The sequence below is a fragment of the Eretmochelys imbricata genome, chromosome 2 (genome assembly GCF_965152235.1).
Source record: "Eretmochelys imbricata isolate rEreImb1 chromosome 2, rEreImb1.hap1, whole genome shotgun sequence".
Lineage (NCBI taxonomy): Eukaryota > Metazoa > Chordata > Testudines > Cheloniidae > Eretmochelys > Eretmochelys imbricata.
The window spans coordinates 1847093-1863434 of record NC_135573.1 but is presented as its reverse complement, the minus strand read 5'-3'; the positions used below and the strand labels follow the sequence as shown (position 1 = coordinate 1863434).

General features: G+C 61.6%; 1 protein-coding gene across 3 annotated transcripts; it reads right to left on the bottom strand.

The window, feature by feature from the left end:
* Window positions 1-1291: 1291 nt before the first annotated feature.
* On the bottom strand, window positions 1292-14924 carry GPAA1 (glycosylphosphatidylinositol anchor attachment 1). 3 transcript variants are annotated; one of them, XM_077809610.1, is made up of 13 exons: window positions 14820-14924; window positions 12699-12807; window positions 12077-12256; window positions 11500-11611; window positions 10703-10850; window positions 9843-9944; window positions 9408-9604; window positions 8927-9123; window positions 8428-8581; window positions 7949-8044; window positions 7221-7417; window positions 3875-4045; window positions 1292-2235 (listed from the first exon to the last, which is right to left on the bottom strand). In XM_077809610.1, the coding sequence occupies exons 2-13, from the start codon at window positions 12770-12772 to the stop codon at window positions 1992-1994; spliced, it is 1872 nt and encodes a 623-aa protein (XP_077665736.1). In that variant the 5' UTR covers window positions 12773-12807; window positions 14820-14924; the 3' UTR covers window positions 1292-1991. The 3 variants fall into 3 exon arrangements, with proteins under 3 accessions (XP_077665736.1, XP_077665735.1, XP_077665734.1); XM_077809609.1 differs by lacking the exon at window positions 14820-14924 and adding an exon at window positions 13695-13825; XM_077809608.1 differs by lacking the exons at window positions 12699-12807; window positions 14820-14924 and having other exon boundaries at window positions 12077-12345.
* Between the last annotated feature and the right edge of the window lie 1418 nt (window positions 14925-16342).

Here is a 16342-nt window from a genome sequence, read left to right as displayed (position 1 = left end):
GGAGCTGCCAGCCGGCGGGGGATAGCCAGGCTCCTGGGGGGGGGGAGCTGCGAGCTGGGGAGGATAGCCAGGCTCCGGGGGTCGGAGCCAGGCTCCCGGGACAGTAGGAGGAGAGCTATGAGCCGGGGGGAGCTGCCAGCCAGGGGGGATAGCCAGGCTCCTGGGGGGGGGGAGCTGCGAGCTGGGGAGGATAGCCAGGCTCCGGGGGTCGGAGCCAGGCTCCCGGGACAGTAGGAGAAGAGCTATGAGCCGGGGGGAGCTGCCAGCCAGGGGGGATAGCCAGGCTCCGGGGGGGGGGGGGGAGCTGCGAGCTGGGGGGGATAGCCAGGCTCCGGGGGGCAGAGCCAGGCTCCCGGGACAGTAGGAGGAGAGCTATGAGCCAGGGGGAGCTGCCAGCCAGGGGGGATAGCCAGGCTCCGGGGGCGGGGTGGGGAAGCTGCGAGCCGCGGGTCTCATCCCCACACTGCCCCCTCACGCCAGGTGCGGACAGGCACCCTACAGACCATCAGTGCGCACATGAACTGCAGTGGCTGTAAGTTGACCAACCCGAGGTCGACTTGAGTTTTCAGTGTAGCCAAGGCTTGGGGAGAAGTCCACTCCCTCGCTTCAACTCCGGGGCAAGTTCTGGCTCCTGCACTCATGAACCTCCCCCTCGCAGCCAGCAGTTCCAGGGTGGGGGAAGGCCACAGCAGCAGGGGGAAAGGTGTCCTCTGAGGAGAGGGGGCCAATGCCCTTGAAAGCTCTGAACATCGGAAGGGGGGGCCTGTACTCCCCCGTGTGGACCTGGTTCACAGCCAGGCACAGAGGAGGTGGGCACAGAGATTGGTGTTGCTGCATTCGGACCACCACAGCAGTGGCTTCATGGGGGATGTTGACTTGCAGTGTAAATTGGGCTGCCCCCTAAACTTGACTTCACCCCATGTCTCTCACTGCATCTGGCCCGGCCTCCTCTGCTGACACAAGACCTCCACAACCACCTCCCTGCCTTCTGCCTGACCTCCCGCAGGAACCCCCCTCCCTGACCTGTCCTTCCAAGGTCTGCCTCTGCCATGCTGCTGTCACGTGCCAGATGGGGAGAGCTAGCGTTGCTGTCCTAACCCCCTACCCCTCACTTGCAGTGTACGCGGAATTGGACTATCTCCCCCCGTGCTGAGCAGCTCTCTTCCTAACTCGTAAGCTCCCCAAGGCTGGATCATCTTATTTACCTACAGTTGGTCAGGACCCAGCCCAAGGATGGAGGCCTGTGGGTGCCGCCAGCACCAGCTATGAACCACCCTCACCACACTTGCCAAAGGCTTTTCTTCTTATTTTATTACAAAGATGAACACTCCTGGCACGCACTTGCCTTTCCAATCCCTGTGGATTCCCCCAGCCCAGTCTGCTGGCTGCTGTGGGGGCCTGGCCCACCTGTATACAGTGGAGGAGTGTGCAAACCTGAATGCCCCACTCCTCTCCTCCCCCAATGCTGAGGAAGGCATATCCAGCCCATGCATGAGGAAGAGTGGGGAGCACCCTCCACTCCCCTACCTATGTGGACTCAAGGGGACCTGCCTCTCCAGTACTGCCTCCTGCTTCTCCCAGCCTAAGCCCCGCCATCTGCCTTCTGTCTGTGGGAACAAGCAAGGCCAAAGCATCCCTGCTCCCATGCCCGCAGCCAGGTGCCGTGTCCCCTCCCCCGTGCACCAGCTGGCAGATGCCCCCCAAAGGCAAAGGTCCCAGCATGCGAAGCCCAAGGACAGCTAAGTTCAGTGGAGTGCAGGCAGTGGGCACCCCAGGCCCTCTTGAGGCCACTGAGCACAAGGGAGGGGAACTGACTCCTGCTGCAGGCCCCAGAACAGCCTTCTCCCTCCAGAACAAAGGTGCAAGGCTCCAGCCTGAGAACATGGGATGGCTCCAGGGCAAGACCCAGATCCTGGGATCCAGTTGCCAGGCAGGGGCCCAGTCAGCAGCCTCCTCCCCCAGGAGACATAGGGCCAGGCAGAGGGGCCCAGCTACTTCCAGAAGAGCACATTCCAGAGCAGCAGCCAGCAGGGGTAGACGAAGAGGGCGATGAAGGGAAAGACTATGGAGCCGTAGAGATAGTGGTCCAGCAGGCCCTCAGACACAGCCTGCAGGAAGAGCTGCCAGCACTCCAGCGCCGAGACGGGGTACTCGATCAGCTCCTGGTACAGGACGATGCTGAGTAGGAGGGTGACAGCTGGAGTGACCAGGACCAGTAGCACTGCATACAGATACCTGGGAGACAGACGCAGGCAGGGATCAGAGTGGGGCAGCCTGGGGCGCACCAGCCAGCAGGGCTGGGCTGAAAAGGGGCAAATCCCAGCACTCCTGCCCCACTCCCTACAGCGCCCCCTGCTGGGAGAGGCTGGGGCTGGAATGGCCAGGAGCTCCCCAACAACTCCCAGTGCTCCTGCCCTAGTCCCCTGACCAGGGGGTGCTCTGAGAGGATGGAGGAGCAGGGAACGCCTATGCCTACAGCTCCCCATGCTGGGAGAGGCTGGTGGTAGACAGATTACCAATACCAGCATATGGGCCTGGTCCCTGATTGGGGAGGGGATTTCCAGCCCATCCCTTGGACTGGCTGTTGGCTCTCAAGGCACCCTGCCTGTACCCAAGCAAGGATCATAGAATATCAGGGTTGGAAGGGACCTCAGGAGTTCATCTAGTCCAATCTCCTGCTCAAAGCAGGACCAATCCCCAACTAAATCATCCCAGCCAGGGCTTTGTTAAGCCTGACCTTAAAAACTTCTAAGGAAGGAGATTCCACCACCTCCCTAGGGAACCCATTCCAGTGTTTCACCACCCTCCTAGTGAAAAAGTTTTTCCTAATATCCAACCTAAACCTCCCCCACTGCAACTTGAGACCATTACTCCTTGTCCTGTCCTCTTCTACCACTGAGAATAGTCTAGTCCTCTTTGGAACCACCTCTCAGGTAGTTGAAAGCAGCTATCAAATCCCCCCTCATTCTTCTCTTCTGCAGGCTAAACAATCCCAGTTCCCTCAGCCTCTCCTCATAAGTCATGTGCTCCAGTCCCCTAATCATTTTTGTTGCCCTCTGGTGGACTCTTTCCAATTTTTCCACATCATTCTTGTAGTGTGGGGCCCAAAACTGGACACAGTACTCCAGATGAGGCCTCACCAATGCCGAATAGAGGGGAACAATCACGTCCCTCGATCTGCTGGCAATGTCCCTACATATACAACCCAAAATGCCATTGGTCTTCTTGGCAACAAGGGCACACTGTTGACTCATATCCAGCTTCTCGTCCACTGTCACCCCAGGTCCTTCTCTGCAGAACTGCTGCCGAGCCATTCGGTCCCTAGTCTGTAGCGGTGCATGGGGTTCTTCCGTCCTAAGTGCAGGACTCTGCACTTGTCCCTGTTGAACCGCATCAGATTTCTTTTGGCCCAATCCTCTAATTTGTCTAGGTCCCTCTGTATCCTATCCCTACCCTCCAGCGTATCTACCTCTCCTTCCAGTTTAGTGTCATCTGCAAACTTGCAGAGAGTGCAATCCACACCATCCTCCAGATCATTTATGAAGATATTGAACAAAACCGGCCCGAGGACCGACCCTTGGGGCACTCCACTTGATACCAGCTGCCAACTAGACATGGAGCCATTGATCACTATCAGTTGAGCCCGACTATCTAGCCAGCTTTCTATCCACCTTATAGTCCGTTCATCCAGCCCATACTTCTTTAACTTACTGGCAAGAATAAGGGATAAAGAATAAGGATCCTGGCACCTGCAGAGCGAGCCCACCAAGGATGAGACTGGCCATGGAGCCCCGGCCACTCATGGACAGGCCTGGCTCAGGTGACCTTGGGCCGCCTCACTGGATGCCATGGGAAATGCACAGGTGCCACTTACTTGGGGCCTTTGGGCTGGACGATGGCTGCAACGGGCACCATGGTGACAGCCAGGAGGAAGCCCAGGGAGAAGTTAATAAGGGCAATGCAGCCCAGCTGCATGGCCAGGTACAGCAGGGACAGAAGCTTCAGGGTCATCCAGCCGCGTTCACTCCCACAGCCAGTCAGCACCCTGCAGAGCAGAGAAATGACTGTCAGGCCCCACAGACACCTGCCTAGCCCCCGCTCTGGCCAGGGCTGAGAAACAGCAGAGAACCAAAGGTACCATTTTCTATAGACTGTCACAGGGCGCTATGTTCACCCTTTTTACACAATTCTGTATAAAGCATGCCTTATGAGGTATTGTGAAAACTCATCATGTGCTGATCATTATTGTCCCAGTAAAATGTGTGGCAACATTGTAGGTAAAGTTCATAGAATCATGGAATTGGAAGGGACCTTGAGAGGTCATCTAGTCCAGTCCCCTGCACTCACAGCAGGACTAAGTATTACCTAGACCATCCCTGACAGGTGTTTGTCCAACCTGCTCTTAGGCCTTGTCAACACTAAAGGGAAAAGTCAGTCTAAGCTACGCAATTTGAGTTATGTGAATAGCGTAACTCAAATCAATGTAGCTTAGATCTACTTACTGCAGGGTCCACATTACGCAACATTGACGAGACACTCTCTCCCGTCAACTCCCCTTTACCCTTCTCCATCAGGTGGAGTACAGGAGTCAACCAGAGAGCGATCGGCGGTCGATTTAACACAGAGGTGGGCAAACTACGGCCTGCGGGCCCTTTCTGCCCGGCCCCTGAGCTCCTGGCTGGGGAGGCTAGCCCCCGGCCCCTCCTCCGCTGTTCCCCCTCCCCTGCAGCCTCAGCTCACTGCACCCCCAACGCGATGCTCTGGGCGGAGGAGCTGTGAGCTCCTGGGGCAGTGCAGCTACAGAGCCCGGCCTGACCCGGTCTCTGTGCTGCGCGGCTGGCTCCAGCTGGGTGGCGCAGCTGCCTGTCCTAGTGCTCCAGGCAGCATGGTAAGGGGGCAGGGAGCGGGGTTGGATAGAGGGCAGGGGAGTTTGGGAGGTGGTCAGAGGCCGGGGGGTGGATAGGGGTCGGGGCGATCAGTGGGCGGGGAACAAGGGGGTTGAATGGGGGCAGGGGTTCCGGGGGGCAGTCAGGGAGAAGGGGTGGTTGGATGGGGCAGGGGTCCCTGGGGGACAGTCAGGAATGAGAGGAGGGGTTGGATGTGGCGGCAGGGGGCAGTCAGGGGACAGGGAGAAGGGGTGTTTGGATGGGGCAGAGGTCCGGGGGGGGCGCAGTCAGGAAGGGGGGGGGTTGGACGGGGCAGTGGGGGGCAGTTAGGGGTGGGGGGGTCCGATGGCGGTCAGGGAGAAGGGGTGGTTGAATAGGGGCAGGAGGCCATCAGGGAACAGGGGCCAGGCCATGCCTGGCTGTCTGGGGAGGCACAGCCTCCCCAACTGTCCGTCCATACAATTTCTGAAACCCGATATGGCCCTCAGGCCAAAAAGTTTGCCCGCCCCTGATTTAGCGGGTCTTCACTAGACCCGCTAAATTGACTGCTGATGCATCACTTGCCGCAGCGTTGATCCTCAGGTAAGTGTAGACAAGGTCTTAAAAATCTCCAATGACGGAGATTCCACAACCTCCCTAGGCAATTTATTCTAGTGCTTAATCACCCTGACAGTTAGGAAGTTTTTCCTAATGTCCAACCTAAACCCCTCTTGTTGCAATTTAAGTCCATTGCTTCCTCTCCTTAACCTCCGAGGATAGGAGAACAATTTTTCTCCCTCCTCCTTGTAACAACCTTTTGCGTTTTTGAAAACTCTTGTCCCCCCTCAGTCTTCTCTTCTCTCCAGACTAAACAAACCCAGTTTTTCAGTCTTCCCTCAGAGGTCATGTTTTCTAGACCTTTAATCATTTTTGTTGCTCTTCTCTAAACTTTCTCCAATTTGTCCCCATCTTTCCTGAAATGTGACGCCCAGAACTGGACATAATACTCCAGCTGAGGCCTAATCAATGCAGAATAGAGCAGAAGAATTACGTTTTGTGTCTTGCTTACAACACTCCTGCTAATACAGCCCAAAATGACATTTGCTTTTTTTGCAACAGTGTGACACTATTGACTCATATTTAGTTTGTGATCCACTGTGTCCCCCAGATCCCTTTCTGCAGTACTCCTTGCTAGGCAGTCATTTATATAAAGTCCGATTATAAAATTCTACTGTATGACATTGCTGAGACACGCTCCAAATTTAAAAAAGCAGGCACAAACCAGTTCCTCAAAGATAAAAGGCCAACTGATGCCTCAGTCAGGTGTCAACAAAATCCAATGGACTATCACCTGGCTAAGCAGGCATTCTTTGTCAGGAAAAAGGGTGTGAGTGAGAAATTTACATCTTGGCACAGACACAGCTGGAAGCTCCCATCCCAGGGACTTGGCCACCTGGACCCCAGCTGGAGATGATTCTCAAAGAAGAGAATTGCTGTAAGAAAGGGGAACAAACTCCCCAGATTATCTCTCCCTTCATCTCTACTCACAGCACCAACAACACCTGAAAGACAAAGGAAGCATCACTGGACTGGAGCTAGATCCTGGCTGTAAGATTGCTAGAACACATAGTGAGAGAAAACCTTTTGCTTTAAGTTTGCATAGCTTGCTAAGTTAGGTATCTTTTATTTCTTTGTAACCAGTTCTGACTTATCCCTCATCACTTAAAATCTTTCTGTAGTTAATAAACTTGTGTTATTGTTTTATCTAAACCAGTGTGTGCTTGTACTGAAGTGTCTGGGGTACTCCATTTGAGATAGCAGGATTGGTGCATATCATTTTCTATTAATGAAATGACAGACTTTCTATGAGCTTGTATTGTCTAGGAGTAAAGAGCTGGGCAGTACAAGACGTACATTTGTGGGGAAAGTCTGGGATTGGGAATTTGCTGGTGTTGTTCTGTTATATAATTCAGGAGTGGCTGGCTAGAGCACTCATGTAACTCAGCGGGGAGTGAGTTACATGCTGGAGGCTGTGTGGGCAGACCAGGAGTGGCGGTGTAAAAGGCACCCCACGCTGGAGAACTGAGGGGGGACAGCTGTTCAGCAGTCCAGACTGTACCCTGGAGAATGTCATAGGGCCCCCCCCGGGACAGGCTCCCACAGCCAGCGCCCTGCTCCCCACAGCGCCCCCTGCTGGGGGAGAGAGCTCTGGAGTCATTGTGTATGCGTATTAGGCCTGTTTGTGTTCCTGCTGGCCCACTGACTTCACCCCAGAGCACAACCTGCTGCTGGCCCTGGGTGAGCGCCGGATCTCGTCGCATCGCCCTGCCTTTCCCTGCCGGGATCCGCACGTACCTGGGTGTGTTGTGTGGCAACGCCAGCCCGGCCACGTAGATGGCCGTGACCGTCAGCACCACGGCCTCCGACTCCGAGACGGGGAAGTGCTGGGTGGCCACGTGCTGGCCCAGCACAGGCAGGAAGTAGAGGGTGAGGCCTGTGGCATGGCAGATCAGCAGAGGTGGCACCAGGGTGAGCAGGCCAGGCCGCGACTCCTGCGGGGCGGGGAAGGGAGGAAGCTAAGCAGGGGCAGCTGAACCAGGGCCAGAGCCAACCCCATCAGGCCTCAGCCTTGGAGGAATCCCAGTTTCTGGGGCAAAGGGGACCCCAAATCTTCCTCCCTGCCCCGGGGAAAGGGCCCTGGGCAACTTCAAGCCCAGCCCCAAAACGGCATCTCCTGAGGGGCTGGGCCCATCGAACCAAGAGGCAGGAGCTGTGGTGGGGAGGGTTACACAGCAGGGCGGCCCAGTGGGGTGATCGCTTGACTTAGGAGCTCTCTGCCCTGCCCCAGACACCCTGGGGACTCTGGGCAGGTCCCCGGTCCTGATCTGTGCAGGGTGATGAGGGTAAAGATTGGGAGGCGCTTGCATACTGCGGTAGCAGGTACCATAGACGTCCTTTAGATGGCCAGGAACCTGAGAACCCACGGCGGGGGAGTCCATGGGGGATAGGGGAGGAAGGCAGTAGCTGCCCTTGGGCCTGGAGAGCTCCAGGAGCGGCCAGGGCAGGGCCCTGCAACCCCTCACCTCGGCGGCAGCGTGGGCAGCACCCTTGTCTCCATCGCAGAGCGGCTCCTCGGCACCCGCATCACATTTACTCAGCTTCATCCACAGGTCGAGGGCGTGGGGCAGAGTCAAGGAAACCAACCACACAGCACCCCCTGACCCACCGGGCCCCTGCGCCAACCCTCACCCAGCCACGGGCAGATCCCTGCTCCCCAGAGACAGGCGCAGCCCCTGCCTCCCAGAGCGAGCTCCTCACGGGGACCCAGGCTGCGGAGAGGGGGCACTGCAGAGTAGTGAGGGGTCCCCTCCTGCCAGCCTGGGGAACGCGCCCCCTCCCCCCATCAGGCAGGGCTGCGCAGTTCAGCGGCCTCGTGGAAAACGCCGGCTCCTCCCCAACCTGAGTCTGGGCAGAGACTCCACCTGCGCCCCCGTCCCTAGGCCTGACCCTGCTGCAGCCCAGAACTCTCCCACTCCCCCTGCAGCTGCGGCACCGGGGATATCTTGAGGACGAGGACGAGGACGAGGCCGCCGACGGCCGGCATGTAGACGCCGATGGAGACGAAGCGTGCGAGCGAGGGCAGCAGGTAGAAGAAGTAGGACTGGTGCAAGCGCTCCAGCAGGTTGTTCAGCTTGCGGAACATCCCCTCCAGCGTCCTGCGGGGCAGGCCCTCAGTGGGGTGGATGCTGGCACCGTCCTCGCCCAGGGGTGGCAGTGTGGGAGAACGGGGGGCACAGCCTCTCAGTCCCATCCCTGGCCGGTCCCCACACTGAGCTAGACCAGCATTCCCCTAGGCTCCCCAGGCCTTGGCTCTGCCAAGAGCCCTCAGTCCTGATCCACAGCCCTTCGGCCATCCCAACCCTGGGCTCCCTCCATCCCCCAGCCCAGCTGGTGCTCCTCAGTCCTGACCCGCAGCGCCCCTGCTGCCCAGGCCAGCCCCTCCGTCCCGGCTCTTGCATACTGGGGGAGCAGGGGCCCCTGCCCGCAGGGGTGTTACTCACTTGCCCACGGTGCCCATGTCGTACTTGTACTGCCGGAAGCTGTTGATGCCACGCACAGTGATGGCCTCGATATGGTAGCGCAGGAAGAGGCCATGGTCGCCCTGGGGCCGGCCGGAGCCCTGCTTCAGCACCATGAGCAGCAGGGTCTGCAGGCTATGCACATAGGCTGGCAGCGTGTCCCAGTCCGTGCGCTGCAGCTGCAGGGCAGAGACATCAGGGCCTGCCCCCTGCCCCCCCATGCAGTCCACCCCACCCCTGCCCCGACAGCCAAGGAGCCTGGCCGGGGGTGCAATTGGGAAAGCGGGGGAGGGGGTCAGGAGAAACCAGCAGGGAGAGGAGTCTGGCTTTGAACACTCCCCCCACCCCCAATCTCACTATGCCGTGGATGGTGCCGCCCCCGCCTCCTTGCCCTGATGGTGCCAGGAACACCCCCCACCCCCTTGACATGCATGGTGCTGGGCTCCCCACCCCCAACTCTCACCTTGCCCTGGATGGTGCACAGCAGCCCGTTCTTCTGGCAGAAGGCGTAGAAGAGGTTGACCAGGTCCAGGTTGGGCAGCTGCCCGTTCAGCCCCTCCACGGCCACATCGAAGCTGGTGATGACGTCGCTGCTCAGCTCCAGCGAGACAGCCGCCTGGATGGCTCCGGCCCGGCCCAGCATCCCCGAGGAGAGCACCTCTGCCAGCACAGCAGCAGCTCAGACCAGGCAGCCCCCACTGCCCAGAACCCAGCTTGCGGGGAGAAAGCCCCGGCCAGCTCCCCGGTTTGGAAACAGCCCCTCAGAGCAGCGAGCAGCTGTGCCTGCTCAGTGAGTGTTTGGCTGCGACTCACCAGAGTGCTGCACTCTAGCCCAGGGCCCTCCTGCCCCCCTGCTGCGCCCCACCCAGCCCTGCCCCCACAGCTCCTCTGGCCTCACCGGTGACATTGACATCGTGGTAGGCCTCCAGCCAGGCCTCCATGCCGATCAGGTCGTGCTCGTTCACCAGGAAGATGATGTCCTTGGCCCAGTAAATCTGACCTGCAAGCAGACAAGCACTGCCCGTGTCAGCGAGGGCCAGGCCAGCCGGCCCCAGGGAGCAGTATGCACCACGGCGGGGCCCGTGTCAGCAGATGCCTGGGGACTACAGCCTAGTCAGCCACACACCCCGTCCTGCACAGGGCGATTGGCCTGAAGCAGCCCCAGGAGGAACCCGCCACTTACCTGCAGCCGGGCCCCCGGGCGTCTGTGAACAGGGCAGAGGCCTCCGTGCTCTACACACTGCACAGATGCCAAGGGGAGGGGCTGAGACATGAGAGTCTGATCTGAACAGCCTGACAGCCCCAGGAACCCTCCTCACCAGGCTGGGGGTAATGCAGCCCCAGGAAGCCCCTCACTGGGCAAGGGGTGGGAGGGACCCTGATATGGGCCAGGGAACCCTCTCGTCAGGCCATGGGGGAGCCCAATACAGCCCAGGGAACCCCCCTTGCCCTGCCCGGGAGCCTGATATAACCCCAGGAACCCCCCTCGCCCTGCCCGGGAGCCTGATATAGCCCCAGGAACCCCCCTCGCCCTGCCCGGGAGCCTGATATAGCCCCAGGAACCCCCCTCGCCCTGCCCGGGAGCCTGATATAGGCCTAGGAACCCCACCAGATTCCTGGGCCACAGGACCCTGTCACCAGGTCACACAAAGGCCTGGCCCATGCACTGTTGAGCAGCAAGCCACTCTCAGGTGCACCTGACTCAGCACCTCCCTGCCACTCCCACAGGCCCCACCCCCCAGGCATGTACTCACTTACCCCGGAAGTAGGAAGCCAAGGCCAGCATGAGCCCCACGGCCTGGTTGTTGTGCTGCCCCATGCTACAGGGCACACTCAGGACCAAGGACTCTGTGCTGGCCGCACGTGGTGCCCGCAGGATCCCGTACACATTCGTACCCTTCACCATCTGCAGGGAGGGAACCAGGGCTCAGCAGGACAGTGGAACCGAGCCCCACCCACAAAAGAAGTGGGCTTTGCAGGGAGCCAGGCCCTGGAAGGGGCTTCTTCCCACCCCAGAGCCAAACAGCATCGTGGTGTCTGCTGAGGAGGGACCCAGAATGGGGAGGGCAGGGGGCTGAGGAGCACCAGCAACTGGCGGCAGGGGGGAAGTCCATGGCAGGGATAGCAGGGGGCTTGGGTTGGGATTGAGGTGGGGGGAGCCCAGCACTGGGCTAGCAGAGGCTGTGGGTTGGGACTGGGTGCAGAGCTGCATGCAGCGAGCTTGTTCAGCTCCTGCCTTTTGCCCAGTGACCGGCCCTGGCCCCTCAAGTGCTGTCAGCCCCTCAGTTCTGCTACTCCTTTTCTGTGAAGCAGACCTGCTGGATCAGCACACATGGTATGGAGATGAGGAAGGGCCAGGATCCTGCGAGAAGCCCCAGAGCTCTGTGGAGAGGTGCGAGCCCACGGGGCGTAGGGGCTGCATCTGTCCCTTTGCACCAACCCCCAGCCCAGGGGGGAAACTCCCCAACCCCCAGTGCCTGCAGCTCATCTGTGCCCTACCCCCAGGACAGAGATGGGGCAGCTCCCAGGGACTGCGGTCCCAGCCTGGCACGTACGTATCTTTCGCGTGTCTCGTCGGGGAAGGGCAGAGTGCGGGAGAAGGGCTGCTTATAAACCTCCAGGCCCAGGTTCCACATTGTCTTCTCCAGCCAGGCCACGGGGATCCCCCTGGGAAAGGAGACAGGAAGCATGATGGGCCGGAACGGGGCCCTCTTGCCCGGGGGGATGGGTAACGCTAGAGCCCAGCGCGCATAGCAAACCCCAGATTGTCCTTCTCAGAGCCCAGGGCCACACTCTACCCACCCACAGGCACAGACTTGCCCAGTGCCACCTAGCACAGTGCCACTGCCCGGCCTTGCAGAGTGAGATACACCAGCCAATGCACAAGGAGAGCAAACTGCAGGGCCCTGCAGAGCCACCCCCTCCATTAGCACCTAGAGACTACAACTCCCAGCATACAGTTCACCTGCCTTGAGTACTGCAGGCTGGGCCCTGGCAGGACACTCCTGTGTATTACAAAGGCAGCTGGCACGGGGTGCCACCCTTCCTCCCCTGCTGGCCTGGGGCCTTCGGAGAAGTGCTTGGCCTGTACCCTGGCCAGGGCTCCCCCGACTACTGGCGGCTTGAACTCACCCCACCTTCTTCTTGTGGCCAGCGAACTCACGGGCATAGGAGAGTGCCCTCTCGCCAAACACGAACTGCTCCTCCACCATGGTGGAGCCCATGGCGTTCTCTGACATGTATGAGCGCAGGGTGAAGGGTGGGGAGGCCAGGCCCAAGAACCAGCCCAGTCCAGCCAGGTAGCTGAGAATGCTGCAGACAGGAAACACAAGGGGGTGAAGACCCCAGGCTGCTCCCCTCCGCTCCCCTCCCCACTCCCTGCCCAGGCCCCATTGCCCCATGAGAGAAGGGGTCAGGTCTAACAGGGAGGATATCTGTGCACGTGGGGGCCACGGCTTTGAGCCCCAGCTGGGCTCCCTCCCTCTCTGGGGTGCAGCACTTGGCACTGCCAGGCAGGCAACGCTGGCTCAACGCCTGGCCCCCATCCCTGGGCTCCTAGAGCAAGGAGGGCTGTGTCCAGGCCCTGGGGGAGATCGTGCTGTGTGCCATTTCCCGCCCTGCTGACGGGTGGCCCTGAGGGAGAGGAGAAGAGGGACGGAAGGAGAGAGCAGAGCGTGGGGATGGGAGGAAACAGAGAGAGCTCCCCACAGAGCCTGCGGCAGGGAGCCCAGGAAGCCAGGGGCCGGGCACTCACCAGAGCGGGGTGTTGAGGCGGAGGATGAGCCGGGACAGCGCCCGCCTGCGGTACGGGTCCGACAGGAGCCCCATGGCGGACGGCCGGGGCCCACAGACTCCTGGGGGCACTGCGGAGAACAGGGCAGCGTCTCCAGCTGGCAGGGACCCGGGAGCCCCCTGGGGCAGGCGCGGCCAGAGGGGCGAGGGCACAATGTGGCCAGCGGCCCTGCCCGGGCCGAGCCCCTGCTCCCCAGCTCCCGACAGCCCCCCCATGCCCCTCGCTGACCCCCCCGGAGACACCCCGACCCCCACCCGGACTCCTGCCTGCCCACCTAGGTGCACCGCCCCCACATGTGCACAACGCCCCCACGGGCCGCAGGTACGTGTGCCCCCCCAGGCATGTACATGTGCCCCCCCTCCCCCCCGGGGCCGCGCCCCCCCCAGGCATGTACATGTGCCCCCCCTCCCCCCCGGGGCCGCGCCCCCCCCAGGCATGTACATGTGCCCCCCCTCCCCCCCGGGGCCGCGCCCCCCCCAGGCATGTACATGTGCCCCCCCTCCCCCCCGGGGCCGCGCCCCCCCAGGCATGTACATGTGCCCCCCCCCCGGGCCGCAGGTACGTTTAACGCCCCCAGGGATGTACAGGCGCCTCCGCGCCCCCCCCGGGGCCCTACAGGCGCCGCCCCCGCGGCGTGTGGCTCTGCGGGGCCGGGGCCCGCAGCTGGACGGGGGGGCTCCGCCCTAGAGCGGGGCGGGGCCGGTCCCCGAGCGGCGGGAGGGGGGCGGGGCGGGGCAGGGCCGGGCCCCCGGGGGGGGGGGGAGCGAGTGCCGGGGGGGGTCTCGGGGACCCCGGCTCCGAGTTCCCGCCTGGCGGGAGACGCGCTCGGCTGGTCTCCGGGGGGGGGCCCGCGCCGCAGCGACCCCCCCCGAGCCGAGCTCCAGCACGAGCCCCGGGGTCAGCCCGGGGGGGGGCGCCCCTCCCCCCGCCAGTCCCCTGCACCCGGCCCGCACCTACCCGCCGCGGCGCGAGGCCCCAGTCCGCTCAATCCAGCGCCGAGCGGCCGCTCCACTGAGCAATCGAGCTCAGAGCCACCGAGGGGACCCGCCCCGGGACGAGCCTCGCTCCCAGCAGCCGGGAGGGGGCGCGCGGGCGCCCAGGTGAAGCCTGCAGGGCGCAGGGGGTGGGTGCAGGGCGCAGGCACGGAGGGTGGGCGCAGGGGATGGGCACAGGGGGTGCAGGGCGCAGGGCACGGAGGGTGGGTGCAGGGGATGGGCGCAGGGCGCAGGGCGCGGGGGATGGGCGCAGGGGATGGGCGCAGGGGATGGGTGCAGGGCACGGAGGGTGGGTGCAGGGGGTGGGCGCAGGGGGTGGGCGCAGGGGGCAGGGCACGGAGGGTGGGCGCAGGGCGTGGGTGCAGGGCGTGCAGGGCACGGAGGGTGGGTGCAGGGGGTGGGTGCAGGGCGCAGGGCACGGAGGGTGGGTGCAGGGGGTGGGTGCAGGGTACGGAGGGTGGGTGCAGGGCGCGGGTGCAGGGCGCAGGGCACGGGTGCAGGGCACGGAGGGTGGGCGCAGGGGGTGGGTGCAGGGGGTGGGTGCAGGGCACGGAGGGTGGGCGCAGGGGGTGGGCGCAGGGGGGATTTAATTGAACCGATTTAAATCCCGGGTTTGATCGTCGGAATCGGGGACACTGGGAGCAAAATCAGCCCCTTGGCCAGGGACTTGCTTCCCTGCACGCAATGCACCGTGGCTATATGGAAATGAGATCCCGCGGCACAGCTCTGCGCTCAGGCGGCCCCTGCTGTTCCTGGGCGGGGCGGAGATGGGGGTGCAAGGGGAGGGGGCGGAGCTGCTCGCCCCAGGCGGTCCCGATGGCACACAGAGGACGCAGCCCGGGGGAGAGGGGGGGCAGCCAGAGGGCAATAGCCCCCCCCTCCCGCTGGGTTGGGGCTAAACCCCGGAGCCAGCGCACGTGGCCCGGCAAAGGGGCCGGGTCTGCATGGAGAGTCTCCGCCCGCCGGGGCTGGCCCCGCTGCCGAGTAGCTCCCCGCGGCTCCCGGGGCTGGCTGCGCTGTTCCCCACCGACACGGGCCCAGCGAGACCCCACAGGGGCCAGGCGTGAAAGTAAGTGGAGTGACTTACCGGTGTGCTGGGGCGAGCTCTGGACCCCAGAAGGGGCGGGGCCTCGGGCGAAAGGGGCGGGGCTGAGGAGGGTCAGAGCCAGCCCACCCTGTAAGGTAAGTGCCCCCCCTTCCCCTCCCCCACCAGGGTAGCAGCAGCAGCCGGGGGCTCCGGCGGCTATTTAAAGGGCCTGGGTGGTAGAAGCAGGGGCGCCCGGTCCCTTTAAATAGCCGCCGGAGCCCCGCAGCCGCTCCCCCAGGGCTCCAGCCGCCGGGCTCTGGAGGCAATTTAAAGGGCCTGGGGCTCCAGCCATTGCTGGGAGCCCCAGGCCCTTTAAATTGCCCCTTGGGGAAGCCGGGCTGCTCTTGCTGGTAGGCCCTACCGGGGCTTACCCTCTTACTTTCACCTCTAGCCCCTCCTTTCAGGCTCAGCCCGTCCCACCCAGGGCAGGGAAGGAGGAGCCACGATCGCTCCCCTCCCCGACCTGTCCCGGGGCGGAAGCTGGGCCCTGAGCCCCAGGAGCTGGTCTACGGGTCCATGCGCAAACCCGGGGCTTGGCCACCCAGCGTGACTCTGGGGCCCGAGTGCAGCCGTGCGCCTGCGGGGAGAGTCCCCGGGCCGGGGTGCAGGGAGCTGGGACGCCGCCCTGCCCCACGCCCCCCCAGGGCTATCCGAGCACAGTGGGGCATTGCACCCCCTGGGAAACAGTACTGGCCTGGCGGCCCCTCCTGGTTCCTTGGGCCTCCCTCTGCTCCTGAGTTAGGGGCTTACACAGAGCTCTTCTTCAGGTCTGGAAAACTAACTCAAAGTGTCACAAGGTTTGAACAGATGGTTTAGCACAAGCAGGTAACATATATTTCAAAGGACCGTTCAGTAGGAGTTCACTTATGCTAACCAATCTACTCAAATCTTGTATTCAGCAGTGATACTTCGAGTTCCTTTCCCAGACCCAAAGAAAAGCTCTCTGTAAGCTCAAAATCTTGTCTCTCTCACTGACAGAAGTTGGTACAATAAAAGACAATACCTCACCCACCTTGTTTCTCTGATATCCTGGGACCAACATGGCTACAACAGTGAATGCAAAGACGGCCCGGAGTCAGTTCAAAGTCAGGCTTTTCATCCAAAAGTCCTTTCTTTGTCTCTGGAGAATCCAGTTTGAACTACTATATTGGAGTGTCCCCCGTGGGGTCACCTCTCTGAAGGTGTTACACCCTCAGTGAATTTGCCAGATTGCCCCCCATTCTTAGTTCCTGCAGGAGCTGTGGTCACCCTCCCCAATGGAATTGCATCCAGTCCCTGGCTCACAATGATACATAGACTTTGTAACACAGGAAGATCTCCCAAAGAGGTCAGTTTCCTGTCACAAGCCTTACAACAGCTGAGTCCCACTAAGAACAGCACTAAGCTTCAGAAAAGGTGGCCACAAAGTTTCTAAAATCCACAGACACTGTGGAAAAATGAACTCCTCGGGAGCCATCCCAATGAATGGACTTTCTGGATTAAAATGAGGACCTTGTATTACCTGGAAATAAATTGCTCCAGCC

Coding starts and splice junctions, on each gene's coding strand:
- GPAA1 (XM_077809608.1), bottom strand. CDS start 12,345: ATGGGGCAATGGGGCCTGGGCAGGGAGTGGGGAGGGGAGCGGAGGGGA. Junction 10,851..11,499: donor ACGAGACACGCGAAAGATAC/GTACGTGCCAGG, acceptor CCCTCCCTGCAG/ATGGTGAAGGGTACGAATGT. Junction 7,418..7,948: donor CTGCCCACGCTGCCGCCGAG/GTGAGGGGTTGC, acceptor CCCGCCCCGCAG/GAGTCGCGGCCTGGCCTGCT.